Source organism: Vespula pensylvanica, chromosome 2 (assembly GCF_014466175.1).
Source record: "Vespula pensylvanica isolate Volc-1 chromosome 2, ASM1446617v1, whole genome shotgun sequence".
Taxonomy (NCBI): domain Eukaryota; kingdom Metazoa; phylum Arthropoda; class Insecta; order Hymenoptera; family Vespidae; genus Vespula; species Vespula pensylvanica.
In genome coordinates, this window is record NC_057686.1 from 532,302 (window position 1) to 551,266 (window position 18,965).

Genomic DNA, 18,965 nt, shown 5'->3' on the forward strand with positions numbered 1-18,965 from the left:
TCTCTCTCTCTCTCTCTCTCTCTCTCTCTCTCTCTCTCTCTGTCTGTCTATGTCTCTCTCTCACTCTCTTTCTCTCTCTACATGTATCTTTCGTCCGCGACGCGTTACGTTAGCCTGTTCGATAGATGATTGCGTTTAGATATATCGTAAAAAAGAGAGAGAGGGAGGGAGGGGGAGAAATTTTAAAGGTCAGCAAGAAAATTTCAATACATATATATATATATGTACGTATGTACGTATATACAATATATATATATATATATAATATATATATATAATATATATATATATATATATATATATATATATATAAGATCGAAAATCAGATACAAATAAAACACTTTGAGTGCATTGTAAGTACAAAACAATATATATATATATATATATATATATATATATATATAATTAAATTAACAATTAAAAAAAAGTAAAGACAGAGAAAGAGAGAGAGGGGTGGGGAAGAGAAAAGAGGAAATTTTTTGGTGATTATTATAACGCCTCGAAAACATTCGCATCGCATTGGAGAATCAAAAAGTACATAGAATAAAAATTGAGCATTACGAGAAGAAAAAGAGTTAAAGAGGAAAGACAGATAGAAAGAGACAAAGAGAGAGACAGAGAGAGAGAGAGAAAGAGACAGAGAGAGAGAGAGAGAGAGAGAGAGGATACATAAAAGTAAGTTTGTGTAGAGAGTTGCTACGCGCGTCTCGTAAGTCTCTCCTCGCCTTCTCTATACACTTTGGTTGACCCGCTTTCGCACTTACCCTACCGTACACGCCACCCCCGACGGTTAGATTATCTCTCGCACTCGACCTCCTCCTCGAGTCGATATCCCACGGTGCTCCCTCGTCGCTCTCCTGACCTTTCACCTTTCTCGACGTTCGCCCTGCTTTTGCGGACCGGCCGAAAAGAGCGACCTACCTTATCGGCTCGCTCGAGTTCTTTCCTTGATTCTCTTTTTTTCCTATCTTCCTTCCTTCCTTCTTTCTGTTTCTCTCTCCCTCTCTTCCTCTCTCTTTCTGTCTCTCTCTTTCTCTCTCTCTCTTTCTCTCTCTCTCACCCACACTCTCTCTCACACCAAAGCCCCTACTCTTCGATTTTCCCTCCTTTGGCTGGGCTATCCGCTCGTTCGAGCGACCTTCTTACGCGAGATGCGCGCGTATGTGCGCGGAAGGGGTGGACGAACGACGATATATAAGTATGTTTCAAGATACTTTCTCTTATCTTTCCCTCTCTCTCTCTCTCTCTCTCTCTCTCTCTCTTTGTCTGTCTCTCTGTCTTTCTCTCTCTCTCTCTCTCTCTCTCTCTTAATAACAGGCTTCGATGATTCTCTCAAAGAATACCTAAAGTACCTTTGTCTTTCAAAAACTCCAATCCGTCTTGAAAGATCCTTTCGATCGCTACGCTAGATGTAGCGAGCCGCTTGAACTACATTGTAAATAGGTTTCACTGAGAACACAAATCTCTCTCTCTCTCTCTCTCTATATATATATATATATATACATCTATCTATCTATCTATCTATCTATCTATCTATCTATCTATCTATCTATCTTTTTCTTCTTAAGTTTGTTACAATTAAAGCAAAATCTTGTCAAATCTATTATACTATCTTCCGATAATCTGTACGATTGATAGTAATGCAATAAACGTTAATACGACATCGTTTATACGTATATGAAAATGTTATACTCTAAGTAGTATAACTGTATCTATGGTCTTCCCCATTTAATGAAAGTAGTCTGTGTATCAGATGTGAGGCTATAGTCAGACACAGTAGATCATACACATCATTGGTACGACTACAAGTCATTCTTACGTATAATGTATATCACGTGATATGGAAAACAGCTGGGCTAGCTTTACCGCTCGTAATACATCAAAACTTTGCTCTCAGATCGTCGGCTTGTCCAAACGAGTTATGCTCGAAATTTTAATACGACAAACGAATCGTGAAGAGAATAAAATTCTAATGCACGTAAATAAATGTCTTGGGACAAAGTTCGATTATTAATAAATACATGTTAAGAATGAACGTACGTTCGAAAAAGCTCAGTCTTTGTGTGATTCTTTTATTATTAGGCGTAATATATTTCTTTTCGAGGAGATCTTCCATTCTAGACTCGAATAATAAGGATGTAGTCTCTCTTAGATTATTGCTCGTTGCTGCTATAAAGGCGGCTGAGTTGGGTGGATATGAAGTCGTTGCCGTACACGATCAAACTAGCTTTAACATTGAGAGTAAAGGGAAAACTAAAGAAGGTAACGCTTATTATCTTAAAAAAGAGATACGTTCTTCTTACGTTTAGAATTTTAACAAATCATACCTTTCTTATTTTAACAGGTGAAAATGATCCAGTAACGGCTGCAGATTATAGGTCGCACTGTGCTATGTATAATTCTTTGAAAGATGCATTTCCAGGCGTTACTGTGATATCCGAAGAAGCATCAAAAGACTGTGATAAAGTAGTTGTGCCTGATCTTAGGAATTCTTTTAGCAACCTAAAAGAATATGATATCGGGGATGACTTTGAAAATATTGAAGATATCACTATTTGGATCGATCCTTTGGATGCTACAAAAGAATTTACAGAAAATTTATTACAATTTGTAACGACTATGGTCTGCATTGCCGTAAAAGGGAAACCTATAATAGGTGTTATTTATAAACCATTTGAAACAAAGAAAGACCGCAATTTATATTGGACTTGGACCGATCACGGAGCGTCACAAAATTTGTATAATTTACCAAAGGTAATGTATTTATAATAAATTATCCTTGTATACATTTGATTAAAATATCTTTTTTTGATGCAGCATGAAAATAAGTTGCCAATTTTAATTGTATCGCGGTCACATGCTGGACAAGTTAATAATGCTTCCAAAACTGCTTTTGGTAGAAATGTTCAAATTGTTTCTGCTGCAGGTGCAGGTAATATATTTCGTAAATTGTACGTAGAAGAACAAATGCTACGATGTTCTGTGTTATAAAAAAAAATGCAATTTATGTTTAGGTTACAAATTCCTAGAGGTAGCGGTTGGAAATGCAACTGCATATGTTCATATGACTGCTATCAAAAAGTGGGATATATGTTCTGGTACAGCCATTATCAGGTATATCTTAATATAAAATATAGTAAATATAGTAAATAATTATTTTGCAAAATTAATTTAATTCTCTTTTTACATATAGTGCTCTCGGTGGAAGGACTACATCATTATTTGATGGACATTTAATTAATTTTGATTCTACTGACACTAAAGTGCTAACATCGGGTCTTTTAGCTACCATGACTGATCATAATTGGTATTTAGATAAATTTTCAAATATACAGCTAAGATCTTTTATTTCATCTCGATGATTTTTTTCATTAAAATCTAGTCATAATTTCGTGTATCAATAAGATAATTCGATTACTATTTTTACCCTTTCTGCAACAGCTATTTTAATAATAACGAAAAAATATTCTTTGATGTATATTGTAAATACAAGATTTATACATACATACATACGTACATACATACATACATATATATATATATCAACATATTTCGAAAAATTAAAATAACTAAATTTCTGAATTATATGTGTATATAAATAAAAAGAAATTTTTTACGATTATAAGAATGAATACCTACTCACTACCATTGTTGATATGTAATATAAAATATCGGAAAAATAATATTATCAGATAATGTTAAATAATAATTGACGTATAAAACATAGAGTATTTTGAAAAAAAAAAAAAAAACCGAGTATTATCAATAAAAATAAGATTTGCAGAAAATTAAATAGTCAATTGCAATCAACATATATCTCGAGCGGTAACGTACACGATTGGTCGTTAACTGTGAAACTCGACCAATTGCTTTCGTCGATTCTGCGTTAATAGTGAATCAGTGATAAGACAAAATGGCGGATGCATTTTATGTTTTATACCTTTGACGTTTCAGTCTATGCCCTATGTTCCACTCTATCGTATTTTATCAAGCTTTAGCATATTGATGCAAAAAGCTTGCCCTTCTAAAACGTATCAAGTGAAACGAGTCAAAATTTAAAAAAAAAAAAAAAACCGAAAAATGAAAACTGTTAATGTTAAACCGATGTTACGTTTTTAAATAAGAAAGAAGAAAATGAAAAATACAAACAATTACTGCATTCTGCAATGAACAGCGGTTATGTTTTCCAATGGAAAGTGGTTTAACGACAATGGCGGGACTATCTCCGTCGAAAGTAAGTTATTAATATGTCACTTCTTTCCTGTCTAAAGAGAAAATATGTATATAATATTTAATACAAATATCGAGGAAATTTTTCGTATTAAAAATATCAATAGCACGAGTAATTATTAAGGACATAAATAAATGTAAAACGATAAGATCTAGCGTAGTCCACGTATTAGACAAACCTTCGTGTCAAATCGGGACGCTTATTTCATTAATTTTTTCATAGATTATTTTAAGTTGTCTTATGACCTCGGAAATACTATTAACGATTATTTATATTTATTGGAGGTACATTTTAAAGAAAAATATTGTCAAAATCAAAATTTTCAATCGTTCGTAGTATTATATTTATTTTCTTTACTTATTTTCTTACATGCTTATAGTCTGACAACTGTTTAAAGTTTGCCCTTGATGATTCATACTTCCTATTAATTTTTTGTGATGGTATATTTATCAAATATATATATATATATTACATAATTTTTAATAATTCAGATATTGGATGAAATTAAAGAAAAAAGAAAAAAAAAAATAAGCGAATAAACGTATAAATGTGTGATCTTGCACATTTAATAGAAATAAATAAAATGATATTTTTATCATTTTAGCGACGATTACAGAAGGAATTAATGTCATTAATACGTGAACCACCACCTGGTGTCAGAGTAGATGGTGATTCAGCTGGACAAAATTTGACACAATGGATTGTACACATGGAAGGTGCAAAGGGTACTTTGTACGAGGGTGAAAGATTTCAATTACAATTTAAATTCAGTTCCAAGTATCCCTTTGATTCGCCGGAAGTGACATTCATTGGTAATATACCAGTTCATCCACATGTTTATAGCAATGGCCACATTTGCTTATCAATTTTAACCGATGATTGGTCACCTGCACTCAGCGTGCAAAGTGTGTGCTTGAGCATTGTGTCAATGCTTAGTAGTTGCAAAGAAAAGGTAAAAGATCAATTAGATACATCCAACAGATACGTATTAAATACCATATAACTTTTAGAAAAGGCCACCGGATAATTCTTTCTATGTGAAAACCTGTAATAAAAATCCAAAGAAGACAAAGTGGTGGTATCATGGTAAGATAAATTTCTTCAAAAATCAATCATAAAGGAAGAAAGCATTATATGAAACAATTTTGCTTCTTCTTTCGACTAGATGACAGTGTCTAAGGGAAAGGTCCGTACATAAATCCTCAAGTTGCATATGTATGGGTATTATTGGACCAAATGGAAAGAAATTTTTCCTGCGTCTTAAAGGAACGATAAAAATTTTCACATTTAAATTGCTGGGATTTTAATACATAGCTGAAATATGTAGGTGCATAAGCTAGAAAAGTGACTACGGCTTTATGATATACTTACGACCGTAATAAAAAAGAAAAAAAAAAAAAAAAAAGAAAAGAAAAGAAAAACGGCAATTTAAAGTATCGAAGTCGCTCGGTTACGAATTATTACATTGTTAATAATAATGAAATGTATTACATCTTAGGGTTAAAAAGGAAAATATTAAATTCATAATGCTAAGAGAAAAACAGTTAAAGATAAGATTTAGATTAAAAAATTGTGAAATTTGTTTCTTTTTCTAGAGTAGCAAATCTCTGTCTGTCAATACCAATATAAACGTATTAGAAAGGATCTCTTATCATTATGTAACATTAAAGCTGTGAAGTGATCACGAATTCTATCGCACGATGTAAATTCTTTGTTTATTATATTTAATCGCAAGCATGAAAAAGGAAAGTAATCGAACGTTAGTCGTATTAAAAAGAAAAAAAAAGGAAAACCGAAAGAAGCGCAAAAAATAATAGGTGTTATGTGAATCGGAATGTAAGTAACACGGTATCAAAAGGTATTTCATTCTTTTTATCTCTTACCCCAATTAAAGGAGTTTAACATTATCGTTACGTAATCGTTGTGTTACCTCTTATCTTTCATAAAGTAGTATTAACAAGCGTGATCACGACTTATCTCTGTGCGACGATTGGTTTAGTTTGCGTTCGATATGTGTGTAGTCTTTCCTGTATAACGTTTAAACGATGTTTACGTACGATAGCTCTTCATATTTTAGTACGATACGGCACGCGTGTTTAACGATCTTTTTATGTTACATATTTTCTATCAATTTAGCGAAGACATAGTGTATCTTTTTTCATATTAAAAATAAAGTCTACTGCTTTACGTTATAATATACCGATATTATGCATTTCCATGGCTCGTCATCGAGAGAGATAAAAATGTGAAAGGAAGTATATTCCGTCAAAAGTGATCCCTTTGAGTTATCAAAATTTAGCTTTCGAAAATTTCGTTTTCGGTCTCGGAATATCCGCACGCGCGCGTGTGATCCAAATGGTCTACATAGCGAATTCGAATGGTCTATATAACGAATTGAACGCGGAAGCGAAATAGTCACTGTCATGTTTACGGCTCTCGATGATCGAACAGCCAACGGACTTCGTTGAATCGGGTAGACGTTACGAAATCGCACGTTAAATTCGACGAAGAGAAAAAGTCGTGAAGACTCAAAATTGTAAATGAAAAAAAAAAAAAATGATTAATCTAGCTTCGTTCGATTTTCAAAGAATTAGCGAACGTATTCATCATGATATTTGACCAAGCTTGTACGGTCAGCGATAGATAACGATCTCTACATTAATGATTCACGATATGATATGATACGATACGATACGATACGATACGATAGAGAGAGCAGAGGAAAATTTATTCGAACGAAATTCAAGATGTCTCCAAGTAAAAAACGATCGATGCTCCTCTGCTGTCCATCGATTTCATCTTTGTGCTACAAAAATTCCATTATTGTAAAAACGAATATATGTCCGACGACAATTGAATAAATGCAGTCGCTGAAACATTTTTTATTTTATACGTAGTCACGTAGGTACGTACGTAGATGCATGCATACATAGATACATAGACACGTTCATCGAAGGAACGAACGGCCAATTGATTTTGTTGAGGCAAGCAAAAACCTTGAAGCATATATCTAATCGCAAGTGTATTGGTTCGAATGTCGGTCATCGCTTTAATTCTTTCCAAGAACAATTATAAATCTCATCATTGAAGGACAATGTCGATAAGAATTAAATATATCAAAATTAAATAAAAATGGGAATGCTATCTTTTCTCAGAAAATAAAATCATCGTTAATCGGCCTCGGTTCGATGGAACGGTTCGAACGTTCGATCTGTTGTATCGTCAAGGAAACAGCGAAATTAGAAACGCAATCTATCGTTCGCTAACTTATTTGCAAAGTGTTCACGTTCGAAGTCGAAGATCGGCCATTCTATGCTTCTAACTCGTGCGTGATACACTCGAGGAGAGTCTCAAAGAAATCTCGCGTTGTCGTTACACTCGTTTAAAAGGCATATCGAGAGAGAGAGAGAGAGGGAGGAAGAGAGAAAGAGAGGGAGAGGGAGAGAGAGAGAGAGAGAAAAGAGACACGAGTCGACCCGCGCCTGGAAACTACACTCTCGTCGAACTAAGTGGGGGCAGTTCGGGCAAGTTTAGTACGAATATCGATTCAGTCTCGCGCAAACCACCCCCGTGTGCCGATGCTTCAGCTCCACCTTTTGGGGGAGCTTTTTCCACCTCGCTTACGTCCGACGACGCTCGTCGTTATAAACATAGATTCGGTTAAAGAGGGAGGCGAGTACGAGTTAACGAAAGAGAACGAGAGAGAGAGAGAGAGAGAGAGAGAGGGAGAGAGACGACACGAGAGCTTTCGCGAATAGTTTTCGTCAACGTTGAACGCGAAGGAATCGTGACTCGATCGTGAAGAAAAAAAAAAGAATATATATATATATATATACATATATATATAAAAGCACATCTCAATTTCAACAAAAAGATACATACATGCAAGTTCGTTTCTTTCCATTGTCAAGCATCGGTCCATGAAATGAGACTAATGTGCAAGCTCGTCGAAGGATAGTAGGAGGAGGTGGGGTGAGAGGGTGATAGGATCTCAGACGAGGGTTGAAGACACCGAAGGAAGCTTTTATGTCTCTGGTTAAAGCGAAGCCTTAGAACGAAGAGGACACGACGGCGGTGACTCCGTCTGCGACGACTCCCGCCGATCGAACATGTCGCGATTTCACGAGGGACGGACGAAATCGTGTTTCTACTCTTGACTAAGTATTCCGAATATACGAGCAAGACGGTGGTGCTTCGATCACCGAGAGACATCAAGAGAGACATGTCTTCGATATCAGCTCAAGGCGTCGTCGAGAGAGCCAGCGCCGAATTGACCAAGAGGATCAACGGCTTGGGATTGAGGACCTCGAAGCATCATGGTCGGTGAAAGTTATCTTTTATTACTTTTTTTAACCCTAATCTTCGAAAGTCTAATCCCTCATCGAGTTATCCTCTCACCCTCTCAAACTCACCCCCTCGACAAAAATAAGAAACGAATGATCGCTCGCGAAACAGATCATTCGTTGCAATTGCAACAAATAGTTATTAGCGTTCGTCGAATCAACGTCGAATCATTCGTCCGTCCGAATTTTCGGCTTCGACTACTTTCGACGCAAGCTTCGGGATCGAATGCAAGCTCTTCGTTTTCGTTTTCGGTGGAGAATTCAACGTTACGTAATAAAGTGCAGATGTTATGCCGGCGATTGTAAAGGTAGTTAACTAGTCGCGAGTCAACGCGTTTTCTCTTTTTTCTTTTTTCTTTTTTCTCTACTTACACATAGTAATTAGAAACTTTAAACAATTGGAAGAAAGATGAGCGGGGGAGGAGAGGGAGAGAATAAAAAAAAAAAGAACGCGTTTTATAAGCGCATACTACGCGCTCAACTTTTCCATATCCTATTAATTTTTCACTTTTCATCGTCACTTTCGTAATCGACCGACGTTCGTTTATACATCGTATACCTACACACGTACGTGTATTCCGTATAATCGAAAGCGAAAAGAAGAATTTTTGTCTTTCTTTCTTTCGTCCATCGTTATGCAATTTCGTCGACCAGTGTCGAGTACACTCGTGGTCCGATTCACGGTCCGATTACCCCGATCCTTCTCGTTCTCGGCCATTTATGCTATGCCTCCGATCCTTTATTTTCCAACTCGAATTATTTACGAAGCGTCGATAGTCGCCGCAATCTTAACTGCAGTGAAATCGATAGCATTTGGCCGCGTGCGTATAAAAATAGAGAGAGGCTCGATGTACTTAGGGAGAGAAAGCGAAAGGAAAGACAGAGAGAGAGAGAGAGAGAGAGAGAGAGAGAGAAAGGAAGAGAAATTTTCCTTCTATTTTTCTTTCTCTCTCTCTCTCTCTCTCTCTCCCTCTCCCACTCTCTTTGTTTTTTTTTTAACGAGCGTCCTTTGCATCTCACCTTTTACGAAAAGATGTCACGAACTGTTCGTTCGGTCTGTTATTTTAACCGCTCTATGATTTAGAAGCGCGTCGTTTAGAACGCCAACTAAATGACGTCGACATTTACGAGGGTCGTAAAACATTTCGCGTGTCATAGAATGCATGCTCTGCACCGATCATGCATTCTATTGTTACAATAATAATACTAATAGTAAAGAGGAATAGAGAAAACGATTGTCGAAAAATTGGAGCATGCGAAAAAAAAAAGGGAAAAGGAAAATGGACGATAGATCGTAACGTAACGATCGTGGAGCGTACTTTATCGAAGGTCCAATCAAGATGGGAAAACGAGAGGAGCGATTCTAAACCCTACAACGTTCATTTATTTTTATCTTCTTCTGAGATTATCACTCGAGATACGAGGAGATCCCTCTAGTACTTACTTACTTACTTCCCTTCGATTTAAAAAGAAAAGAAAAAGAAAGAAGACAAATGACGTTAAGGAAATGTTCCCGCCATTTATTTATTTATTTATTTATTTATTCATCTTCTTTTTCTTTTGATTTTTTCCAAATGGTGCCGAAAATCGTCGAGTTTACCGGCGCGTTCTGCTTACAACTCATTTCGTTGTTTTTTCTTTTTCTTTTATTTCACCGCAGGTGGAGGGAGGACGAGCGTCATGGAACGCGTTACGAACGTCTTTTGCGGAGGCGGTGGGGTGGCATATACGAATTTGCAGAGCGCGAACAACGTGAACACGATTCCGGAGAAGCCGAGTAGGAGCGTTCCGACGTCGATGAATAACATGTCGACAGGGAACAACAAAACCTTGAACAATGGTACCGGTAGCAGGTCGAGGATATCACGGAACAAATCGAAAACCGTTAGCCTCGCGAGTGGTGGTACGGGAGGGTATGTCGCACCGAGCACGTGGGAGCAGTTATTACAAGATGATCATTTTCTTGGACGATTCTTTCTTTATTTCAATGCCACCGAAAGAAGGATATTAGCTCAGGTAAAACGAAAAAAAAAAAAAAAAGTTAAATGAAAAACAAAATGGATCGTCCGATCTGACAATGTTACGTTTACGTTACCTTCGTTATACTGTGCAGGTATGCACGAGATGGCGAGACGTTCTATACGCGAGACCAAGACTCTGGGCAGGTTTGGTACCAGTAGTCAGGTGCCGAGAAGCTCGATCTATGCCATCCAGCTCGCGTACGCGTCTCTACGCCTCCTTGGTAAGACGAGGTTTTCATTCGTTAGTTTTATTGGGTGCCGCAGACGAAGATATACCAGAGTTAACGCACGGATTTCCTCTTGCGCAACGATACGTTCATTCCTTGTCATTACGATGCTGCGCTGTCACCGACAGGGGCCTCGAAGCTCTTTTAGATCATATGCAGGTAGGATGATTCGTTCGTATAAATGATAATAATAATGATGATGATGATGATGATGATGATGATGATGATATGACGACGACGACAACGACGGCGTTAATATGTTTATTGCGAGCTGATAAACATAGAGTATAATAGATCGAATCTTTTGTCTTTTCTCATTCGTTAGGCTCTCTTCGAATTGGAACTGGCTGGTTGCAACGAGATCACCGAAGCTGGACTTTGGGCTTGTCTCACGCCCAGGATAGTATCGTTGTCCTTGTCCGATTGTATAAACGTCGCAGACGAGGCCGTGGGTGCAGTAGCCCAATTGTTACCCAGTCTTTACGAATTTTCGCTCCAGGCTTATCATGTAACTGACGCCGCATTGAGATACTTCAGCGCCAAACAGAGTAGCGCCCTTAGCATTCTCAGGCTTCAATCCTGCTGGGAACTCACCAATCAGGCAGTAATAAATATTGGTGAGACATTGTCGTTGTTGATTTTCCAGACGATATTGACGCTATCGCCGTTATCGATCGTAAACGTTCTTGAGCGACCTACATCCTTTGCAAAATAACGTTTTATCGGTCACGCGGTACTCAACGATCGTACGATGTCGTCACGTCTTCTTAGCGCACGATCATATAATTCGTGTTTGCACGTGTCGATCCGTAAAGTACGTCTGTAAATGGAAAAACGAGATTCGTGTGTGCGCGCAATCTCTCTCTCTCTCTTGTTCTCTTAGTCGTCGTGGTGCGGTGTGTGTGCCTATGTACTTTACGTTCTAAGAATATGATAAGCACTCCACCGACCGGCTAAAATGTGAAATTGAATCAGTCACACACACGTGCTGAAGATTAAATATAGAATTAAGGAACAGCTTTATTTAGCATTCAAGCTGTCAGTCAGGGTCGTCTAGTGAATTTTACGGGACGAAAGATTAAGAGAAACTTCCTAATTGCGAATCCTTACAAGATTATCAAAGAAAATTCTCAAAGGGGCTGCTAGAGAAGAAGTACAGTACGTTGACCGTTTCATCAAATGTTTCTCTGATCAATCATCGGTCTAATACAAGATATAAGGCATACTTGTATACGTGCCAACAAACGGTCTTGCAATCATAGTTCACGGAACGTTTACGATCGTATAAAATAAATGGCTAATTCAGAATTTGATTAATGCAAATTCTACGGATATGATTAGATCCGTAAACGTTAATTTTAGATAATAGTATCTAGCTCACGTACTCGTTTTTCTGTCGTAGTACATTCCTTGCCAAATTTGACTGTATTATCACTTTCTGGATGCAGTAAAGTGACGGACGACGGTGTAGAATTAATAGCGGAAAATTTGCTAAGACTTCGTTCCTTAGATCTGAGCTGGTGTTCGCGAATTACAGACGCAGCCTTAGAATATATCGCCTGTGATTTGAATCACTTAGAGGAACTTACGTTAGACAGGTAACGATAAACAGCGACGCTAATACGCATACTTCCTCGAGGCATACGTATTATTTACATTATTTTTTTCCTCTTAAATAGATGCGTCCACATAACGGATATTGGCGTAGGTTATATTTCAACAATGGGATCCCTAAGTGCTTTGTTCTTGAGATGGTGTTCACAATTAAGAGACTTCGGACTTCAGCATTTATGCGGTATGAGATCCTTACAAGTGCTTTCCGTTGCTGGTGAGTCTCTTTACCGTTAAATCTCTACGATTAATACAGTCGCAAAGATTAAATGGAACAATTCCACTTCCAGGGTGTCCATTACTCACTAGTAGTGGCTTATCTAGTCTGATACAGCTTCGTCACTTACACGAATTGGAGCTAACCAACTGTCCAGGAACGTCACGTGAGCTCTTTGATTATTTACGAGAACACTTACCACGTTGCCTAATCATTGAATAAGAGGAACCGAGTGCTAACTACGGTATTTGCGATACAACCTCTTCGATTTCGAACGTAGTCGCGTTGCTCGGCGATACGAAGGTGCGAACTCGACGCGACAGGAAGACTTGTATTATTTGTATACAGAAAGATTTGTGCAAAGCAATACGTAGGGAAAAAAAAAAGAAAAAGAAAACAAATGACAATGATACATACGTACGAGCAAAAAGTATATCACGCAAGCGAAACGCAGATAACGTCCATATTCTGAGAGCATAACTATGTTTTTCTTCTAACGGGCAAGGAAAAGGCCACACGCGATATGATAAATTACATTAAGTAGTGTTTAGGCCTTTTTAATACACCGACGCCAGCATTTAAAACTGCACTTGTTCATTCGCGTTATGTTTTAACTGATCATAGTTTTATTATCTTCTTGTCTGCGTAATACGTATAGATACATAATCCTAATACCTCTTCACATATGTTCTTAAAGCATGTTTTTTCGAATAACGAGTATCACCCATTATTCGACAAAAGCCAAAGTATGCGAGGATGAGAAAGAGGACTCACGCAAGTCACCGATTCGTTTCTATTCTGTATATTTCTATAGGAAAGAGAGATGTGTTACGCATGACATATTTCAATGGTTAGAGCTGTGATAAGATTTGTGTTACATAAAATTCCATTTGACTTTGAAATGTTCATGATATATTATATTATCGATATTCATGCCGCTTCACTATTTGCACCTGCAATCGGAATATTAGATAATTTGCTTTAAAGAATCCTCCTAGAAAAACTATACTGTTACGAGACATTTACGAAACATGTTACCGGTTTATCTAGTACTTTATTCTTAAAAGATATGCTTCATATAATCTGTTTTATAATACATGTTATTGAAATAAGAACTGAGATCAATTATTACATATTTATATATTATGAGAAATGATATTTGTATTCGTGATTTTACTTGAAAATTTACTGTAATGGAATTAGCCTTTTTTAAATTTATAGTTTACCGTCGCGCTTTAGTTATTTCAAATTCCTTATGCAATAACACGTTAACAAGTCTAATATAATATAAACAGAGTATTTCGTGTGTTTAAAGTATTTAAGAACTTTACTATTTGGTTAAGCCAATATGTCTTGCGACATAATAAACGACGTTAATATTTTAAGATAATATCGATGGAAATTTACTATTTATGTTGTATTTAATAACTCGCGTATAATAAGTTATAGGTAGCCAATAGAAAGATCTGTTTTCTATAATATTGTAATTATTTTTGCGTGTGTTATCACGTGTTTAGTACACAACATCTTTGTATATATTGTACAAATTATTCTTACTAATTCTGTTATCAATCAAAACTAAGCGTAAACATACCTGCACATAAAAAAATTGTATTGGAAAATATGTCACTTTGTGATGCAGGTCACAGATGTAACATTCTATGATACATTGAGATGTGCTGTGAAATATAAATTTATTGATGAAGATTCAGTACTTTTAAATGCTGCATTTAATAAGTCTGAAAATATTCACTGCATTTTCACAGGCTTCTATGCATTTTCCCACCAAGTAAGTAAACCAAGACCAGGCTCGTCTATAGCACCCTGTGTGATTAGGTAATGTGTGAAGAAAATTAAATAATACAAAAATTGCAAATTAAAAATTATAATACTTTCAATTGATTTACACTTACACCCAGAGTATAAGGAGATATATTGCTAGCTTCAGGTTTTTCAACAGTTTCATTAGAAATGTTAGGACCTGATGGTAATGTTTCTGTAAAGGTTTCACTGACCACGCGGAATCTAATGATCTCGCCTAAAGATTTTAATGATTAGATAAAGAAAATAATTAAATACATTCCTAATACCAAAACGATTACAAATGTATACCTGCATCCATAAAAAGATCATGTTTTTCTCCATCCCCGGTATCGTATTCCCAAATCCATGCTTGTTCCGCTTGATCAAATCGAGAAGGATGCTGTAATTTGTGAGGTGGAATGACTATATCCTCGAAAAATCCTAATGTTACTAGAAATAGAAAATAAAATTATAATGTATATTCAAAAAAGGACAAATCTTGTTATGTAGTTAATTTTATATACCATGAACTCCATCGACGCTACAACTACGTATTTTTCCTATTAGAATCTCCTCCATAAAAGGACGGAAAACTATGAACCTAAATAATACTTTTGTATGCGAAGAACCATCTCCTGGAAAAATATACGATTCTTCTATTTTTGTTATGTCATGCAATGCGATGCAAAGACCCACGTTTAAATATACCTGAAATTTTTAAAATATTGTCGTCGTGTTTAAACTTAAAAAAAATATGAGACGATATTACCTTATTAGCTAATTTCCTATTTAATTCATCGGTGATTGCATCATTCAGTTTTCGTTTAAATTTCCATGGTGGTATTCTGACGGTATCTTTAAGTTCCGCAAGTACAAACATATCTTAGAAATTTGTTTATTTACACTCAATTCGACGAAGCGCAAAATGATAGGTTAGATTTATATATTAAATATAAATCACGATTTTCTCTTCGTTATGCGATAATTATACAAATTATGTAAATGTTAATTTTTTAAATTTACTTCTATTAAATTAAATTCATATGTATAACTTATCTTATCCTTAAAAAGCATATTAGAAAATCAACTAGCACAACACTTTCCCCATCATTCACAACAAAATGATAGAAATCATAGGTTACTTTTCACCTTTCGCTCGTAGCGCATGCGATCTCAGCGCCAGGTATGGATAAAATATAAACTATAAGAATAAATCAATCTAAATAAGAATAAACTAAAATATAATTGTGAGAGTAAAGAAAAAACAATAAGCATAATAAAAAAATTAGAAATATTCAGTGCGTTTCTCTAAGAGATTATTTCAGAATTTTATTGTATTTGATCTAGTTATCTGTTGAAGTATTATTAACGATGTAAAATGTAAATACTTTAATATTCAGTCAGAATTAAATCGAAGAAATTTTGACAATATATTGAAATACTTTTTCAACCATTCGCCTAATAGTACTTATATTGCGTGATTTACGATTAGATTTCGATATATCGAAAATAGTAATGTTTTAATCTTAGATATTTGGAAAAAGAAATCTTCGATCTTCACTCGCCGGAATACAAAAGAAGACTGATTAAATAATAGACAAAGTCAATCGAGATTTCATTTTTGTTGATATTACGCAAGAAATACTAAATTAAAATTTTTTTTATGTGTATCGGGTTGGTAAACCATTACAAGGGATGATAAATATTCTCGACAGATTTGTCATGTTCTATATTACCGACAATTTATTAGCAGTCGATAACAAGCATTGTTACTTAAAAAAAATTTTTAATCAGTTTTCAAGGGTACATTGTTTATTACAATAAAGGTCTTAATAAAAATGGATATCTCATTATACATAAAATCAGTAATTATAGTTTTATTTAGGAATTAACAAACCGTTTTTAATGTTTGTCATATATTTGACAAAAGCTAAATATTTATCCTACGAAACAAATTATACAATATGTCAGTGCAAGCATTTTGTTGATTTCATCATATCTACTTATTATAATGAAATAATATAAAAATAATTTTAAGTAGAAAGAAATCACATCGAAATATAATAATAAAATATATAGTATTTTAAGAAGTTCGTAAATAAATAAATTTACTTTTGTTTTCATAGTATTATTTAAACTCAATAATAAACTTTAATATTCAATAAGGAAACCATCATCGTCATAATTGTCATCATCAGAAAAATCTGGAATATTGTCGTCTAAATCATATATTCCAGGAAGTAGAAAATCATCCTCTTCGTCGTCTTCATTTGGTATTAAGCCATGGTATAGCATATTAAAGCATTGGGATGCTGGATCACGGAAGTGCAAATATGGTGTTTGGGAATTTAATTTTTTTCCGCATAACCAACAGAAATATGTATTGCACTTCCAACAAGTCATTTTATTACAACCATCAGATTTCTAAAATACAATATTACGTGACATAACGTTAAAAAATAATTCACATAAATAATCATAAAAGAAATACAAACCTCAATAGCAGCGTTACAACGAGGGCAATGCCGACTATTTACATCGATCCAATTTTCTGACATTGTATTTTCTACTAACATTTGTAGTTGTCTTTTACCATATTTTGTTTCCATTTGAAGCCTAGTATTGTCTGAAGCAGCTTGATATTCTTTTACTAACTGCTGCTTCTCAGCTATTAAATAATATTCTAATTATTATAATTGCTGTAACGACACCTAAGTAATTATTATGTAATCATACGTATGTATATATATATACCTGAATTCACTTTACATGGTTCTATTCCATGATACACCATTTTACAATAGACACAAAATACATATTGACAAGCAGGACAATTTGCCATTTCTTCGTTAAGATCACGACTGACAGGGTACTGACAATGACGTCTTGGACAGTAAATTATATCTGACATAGTATCTAACGTAACATTTAACAATATAGAATCATATTTGGCAAACATTTCTGGACTAACCAAATCTTTAATCTGAAGAAAAAATATGATGATAAATCATTTGTAATAAAAGATATAAATATTATATATTTTTTCTATATAAAACCACTTACTTGTCCAGGTGTTGCCTCGGAAGTACATTTTTCTTCGGGGCAAGATATATTTTGTACACTTCCATCCTTAATCTTAATTTCTAAATAATCACTGATGCAATTTTTACAAAATATGTGAGAACATGGTAAAAATTTAATACAATGTTCCCCTAACTTATCTGTAAAACAGATTTTGCAGGTATACAAACTTTTATTAAATTCAATATGATTACGTTTTTCATTGTAATCTATTAAAAACTGAATTGGATTTTTTCCAAAAGGACAATCAGAAAAAGCTCTTTTATCTATTTTTTTAGGTTTTCTTTCTTTATAACGTTGCCTCTGCAATTCCTTCTCGCTATTTTTATTACTACTACTCCTCTTACTACTCGTATCTTTAGCAATAGTCTCTATCGCTCCTTGCTCTTCTAAATGTTTTTGAGAACTCTGTTCTTCTATATGTTTCTGAAAATTTTGTGCTTTTTCCAAAGCTATTTTATAAGATGTATAGATATAGTTCATACTAATACATTGTTCTATATTTAAGAATTGTAAAGTTTCATGTTGTAAAAATCCAATCCATACAAATAATATCTCCTGGCCTTTATTTTCTTCCCATAAACTATCTAACTTTCTGCATAATTTAGACAACGGTGCTTGACATAACCAAGATGTGCATAATGTAAACATAGGTGGTGAATTGGAAGGATAATTTTCTGATAAAGTAACATATAACGATAATGGTGGTAAATGTGATATCTCTACTTTCTCTGCTGGTCGTTCCCGATATCTGTTATCGCTATATGTAAAATAATATCCTACAGGAAGATTTATAAATATCTTAAAATTACATTGATAAAGTTTATCTTCATTGTAATATGAAAATTCTTCCTTGTTGTAGATGCTTTCCAGAGCAGTAATTTCATCCTTCTGTTTTTCACTGTCCATTGAAGATCAATTATTTTCGATGGTTTTTATTTTCGTATCTTCTTATAATGTTTTCTTAAATCGTTGTTATTTCTATAACATGTTTTCTATTTTCTTTTGTTTTTTTTCATAAATACATGATTTGAATATCTGACAGATTTAGGTTATGAATCTAGTATATATATATATATATATATTAACTAACACACTTCTAAGAACTGAATTTTTCTAATACGTTACCACCGATATTAATTCCTGAAGAGTTACTTGTGTAGTATTACTAGTCTTGTTTATAATTTTTAAATTCCACTATTATAAAATTACCTTTCATAGGAATGTTACAGTCTTTCACCTATCTTCGCGCATGCTAGGCGGAGTCTAAACGATTGAAATATTACGTAGTCATATTTAATACGTATAATTTCTTATCGTATATATATATATATATATATATATATATATATATATATAAAAGCTTTTTTTCAAAAATAGTGTCATTCAAGTTTGGAAGCATTTATAACGTGAAATTTAAAAAAAAAAAAA

General features: G+C 34.6%; 5 protein-coding genes across 6 annotated transcripts; 3 read left to right on the forward strand and 2 right to left on the reverse strand.

Moving 5' to 3' along the window:
* The first annotated feature begins 1,595 nt into the window (after window positions 1-1,595).
* LOC122626949 (putative inositol monophosphatase 3) lies at window positions 1,596-3,550 on the forward strand. The gene is made up of 5 exons (XM_043807572.1): window positions 1,596-2,262; window positions 2,345-2,754; window positions 2,818-2,932; window positions 3,015-3,114; window positions 3,194-3,550. Exons 1-5 carry the CDS (start codon window positions 2,022-2,024, stop codon window positions 3,360-3,362), a joined length of 1,035 nt encoding a protein of 344 aa, XP_043663507.1. The 5' UTR covers window positions 1,596-2,021; the 3' UTR covers window positions 3,363-3,550.
* A 397-nt stretch (window positions 3,551-3,947) lies between these two features.
* On the forward strand, window positions 3,948-7,107 carry LOC122626953 (ubiquitin-conjugating enzyme E2 W). Its single transcript, XM_043807577.1, has 4 exons — window positions 3,948-4,234; window positions 4,836-5,183; window positions 5,242-5,317; window positions 5,397-7,107. The coding sequence occupies exons 1-4, from the start codon at window positions 4,190-4,192 to the stop codon at window positions 5,408-5,410; spliced, it is 483 nt and encodes a 160-aa protein (XP_043663512.1). The 5' UTR covers window positions 3,948-4,189; the 3' UTR covers window positions 5,411-7,107.
* Window positions 7,108-8,219: 1,112 nt separating this feature from the next.
* Window positions 8,220-14,357, forward strand: LOC122626947 (F-box/LRR-repeat protein 16). Its single transcript, XM_043807570.1, has 7 exons — window positions 8,220-8,550; window positions 10,235-10,590; window positions 10,688-10,981; window positions 11,148-11,439; window positions 12,225-12,420; window positions 12,502-12,650; window positions 12,724-14,357. The coding sequence occupies exons 1-7, from the start codon at window positions 8,454-8,456 to the stop codon at window positions 12,870-12,872; spliced, it is 1,533 nt and encodes a 510-aa protein (XP_043663505.1). The 5' UTR covers window positions 8,220-8,453; the 3' UTR covers window positions 12,873-14,357.
* On the reverse strand, window positions 14,118-15,606 carry LOC122626952 (DNA-directed RNA polymerase III subunit RPC8). Its single transcript, XM_043807576.1, has 5 exons — window positions 15,223-15,606; window positions 14,978-15,161; window positions 14,763-14,903; window positions 14,564-14,688; window positions 14,118-14,474 (listed from the first exon to the last, which is right to left on the reverse strand). The coding sequence occupies exons 1-5, from the start codon at window positions 15,331-15,333 to the stop codon at window positions 14,421-14,423; spliced, it is 615 nt and encodes a 204-aa protein (XP_043663511.1). The 5' UTR covers window positions 15,334-15,606; the 3' UTR covers window positions 14,118-14,420.
* A 697-nt stretch (window positions 15,607-16,303) lies between these two features.
* LOC122626945 (E3 ubiquitin-protein ligase RNF14-like) lies at window positions 16,304-18,812 on the reverse strand. Of its 2 annotated transcripts, XM_043807567.1 has the most exons (5): window positions 18,663-18,812; window positions 17,517-18,515; window positions 17,208-17,436; window positions 16,949-17,121; window positions 16,304-16,877 (listed from the first exon to the last, which is right to left on the reverse strand). In XM_043807567.1, the coding sequence occupies exons 2-5, from the start codon at window positions 18,441-18,443 to the stop codon at window positions 16,605-16,607; spliced, it is 1,602 nt and encodes a 533-aa protein (XP_043663502.1). In that variant the 5' UTR covers window positions 18,444-18,515; window positions 18,663-18,812; the 3' UTR covers window positions 16,304-16,604. The 2 variants fall into 2 exon arrangements, with proteins under 2 accessions (XP_043663502.1, XP_043663500.1); XM_043807565.1 differs by having other exon boundaries at window positions 17,517-18,811.
* Window positions 18,813-18,965: the final 153 nt, after the last annotated feature.

What these genes read in the sequence shown, in the direction of transcription:
- LOC122626949 (XM_043807572.1), top strand. Translation starts at nt 2,022, where the DNA reads ATGTTAAGAATGAACGTACGTTCGAAAAAGCTCAGTCTTTGTGTGATT. An exon ending in TGTTTCTGCTGCAGGTGCAG is followed by an intron (nt 2,933 to 3,014) that starts GTAATATATTTC and finishes ATTTATGTTTAG; the next exon opens with GTTACAAATTCCTAGAGGTA. An exon ending in TCTGGTACAGCCATTATCAG is followed by an intron (nt 3,115 to 3,193) that starts GTATATCTTAAT and finishes TTTTACATATAG; the next exon opens with TGCTCTCGGTGGAAGGACTA.
- LOC122626953 (XM_043807577.1), top strand. Translation starts at nt 4,190, where the DNA reads ATGGAAAGTGGTTTAACGACAATGGCGGGACTATCTCCGTCGAAA. An exon ending in CGGGACTATCTCCGTCGAAA is followed by an intron (nt 4,235 to 4,835) that starts GTAAGTTATTAA and finishes TTATCATTTTAG; the next exon opens with CGACGATTACAGAAGGAATT. An exon ending in TTAGTAGTTGCAAAGAAAAG is followed by an intron (nt 5,184 to 5,241) that starts GTAAAAGATCAA and finishes TATAACTTTTAG; the next exon opens with AAAAGGCCACCGGATAATTC.
- LOC122626947 (XM_043807570.1), top strand. Translation starts at nt 8,454, where the DNA reads ATGTCTTCGATATCAGCTCAAGGCGTCGTCGAGAGAGCCAGCGCCGAA. An exon ending in GAGGACCTCGAAGCATCATG is followed by an intron (nt 8,551 to 10,234) that starts GTCGGTGAAAGT and finishes ATTTCACCGCAG; the next exon opens with GTGGAGGGAGGACGAGCGTC. An exon ending in CTCTTTTAGATCATATGCAG is followed by an intron (nt 10,982 to 11,147) that starts GTAGGATGATTC and finishes CTCATTCGTTAG; the next exon opens with GCTCTCTTCGAATTGGAACT.
- LOC122626952 (XM_043807576.1), bottom strand. Translation starts at nt 15,333, where the DNA reads ATGTTTGTACTTGCGGAACTTAAAGATACCGTCAGAATACCACCATGG. An exon ending in ATAGGAAATTAGCTAATAAG is followed by an intron (nt 15,162 to 15,222) that starts GTAATATCGTCT and finishes TAAAAATTTCAG; the next exon opens with GTATATTTAAACGTGGGTCT. An exon ending in TGATCTTTTTATGGATGCAG is followed by an intron (nt 14,689 to 14,762) that starts GTATACATTTGT and finishes TAAAATCTTTAG; the next exon opens with GCGAGATCATTAGATTCCGC.
- LOC122626945 (XM_043807567.1), bottom strand. Translation starts at nt 18,443, where the DNA reads ATGGACAGTGAAAAACAGAAGGATGAAATTACTGCTCTGGAAAGCATC. An exon ending in CCGAGGCAACACCTGGACAA is followed by an intron (nt 17,437 to 17,516) that starts GTAAGTGGTTTT and finishes TTTTTTCTTCAG; the next exon opens with ATTAAAGATTTGGTTAGTCC. An exon ending in GTTGTAACGCTGCTATTGAG is followed by an intron (nt 16,878 to 16,948) that starts GTTTGTATTTCT and finishes ATTGTATTTTAG; the next exon opens with AAATCTGATGGTTGTAATAA.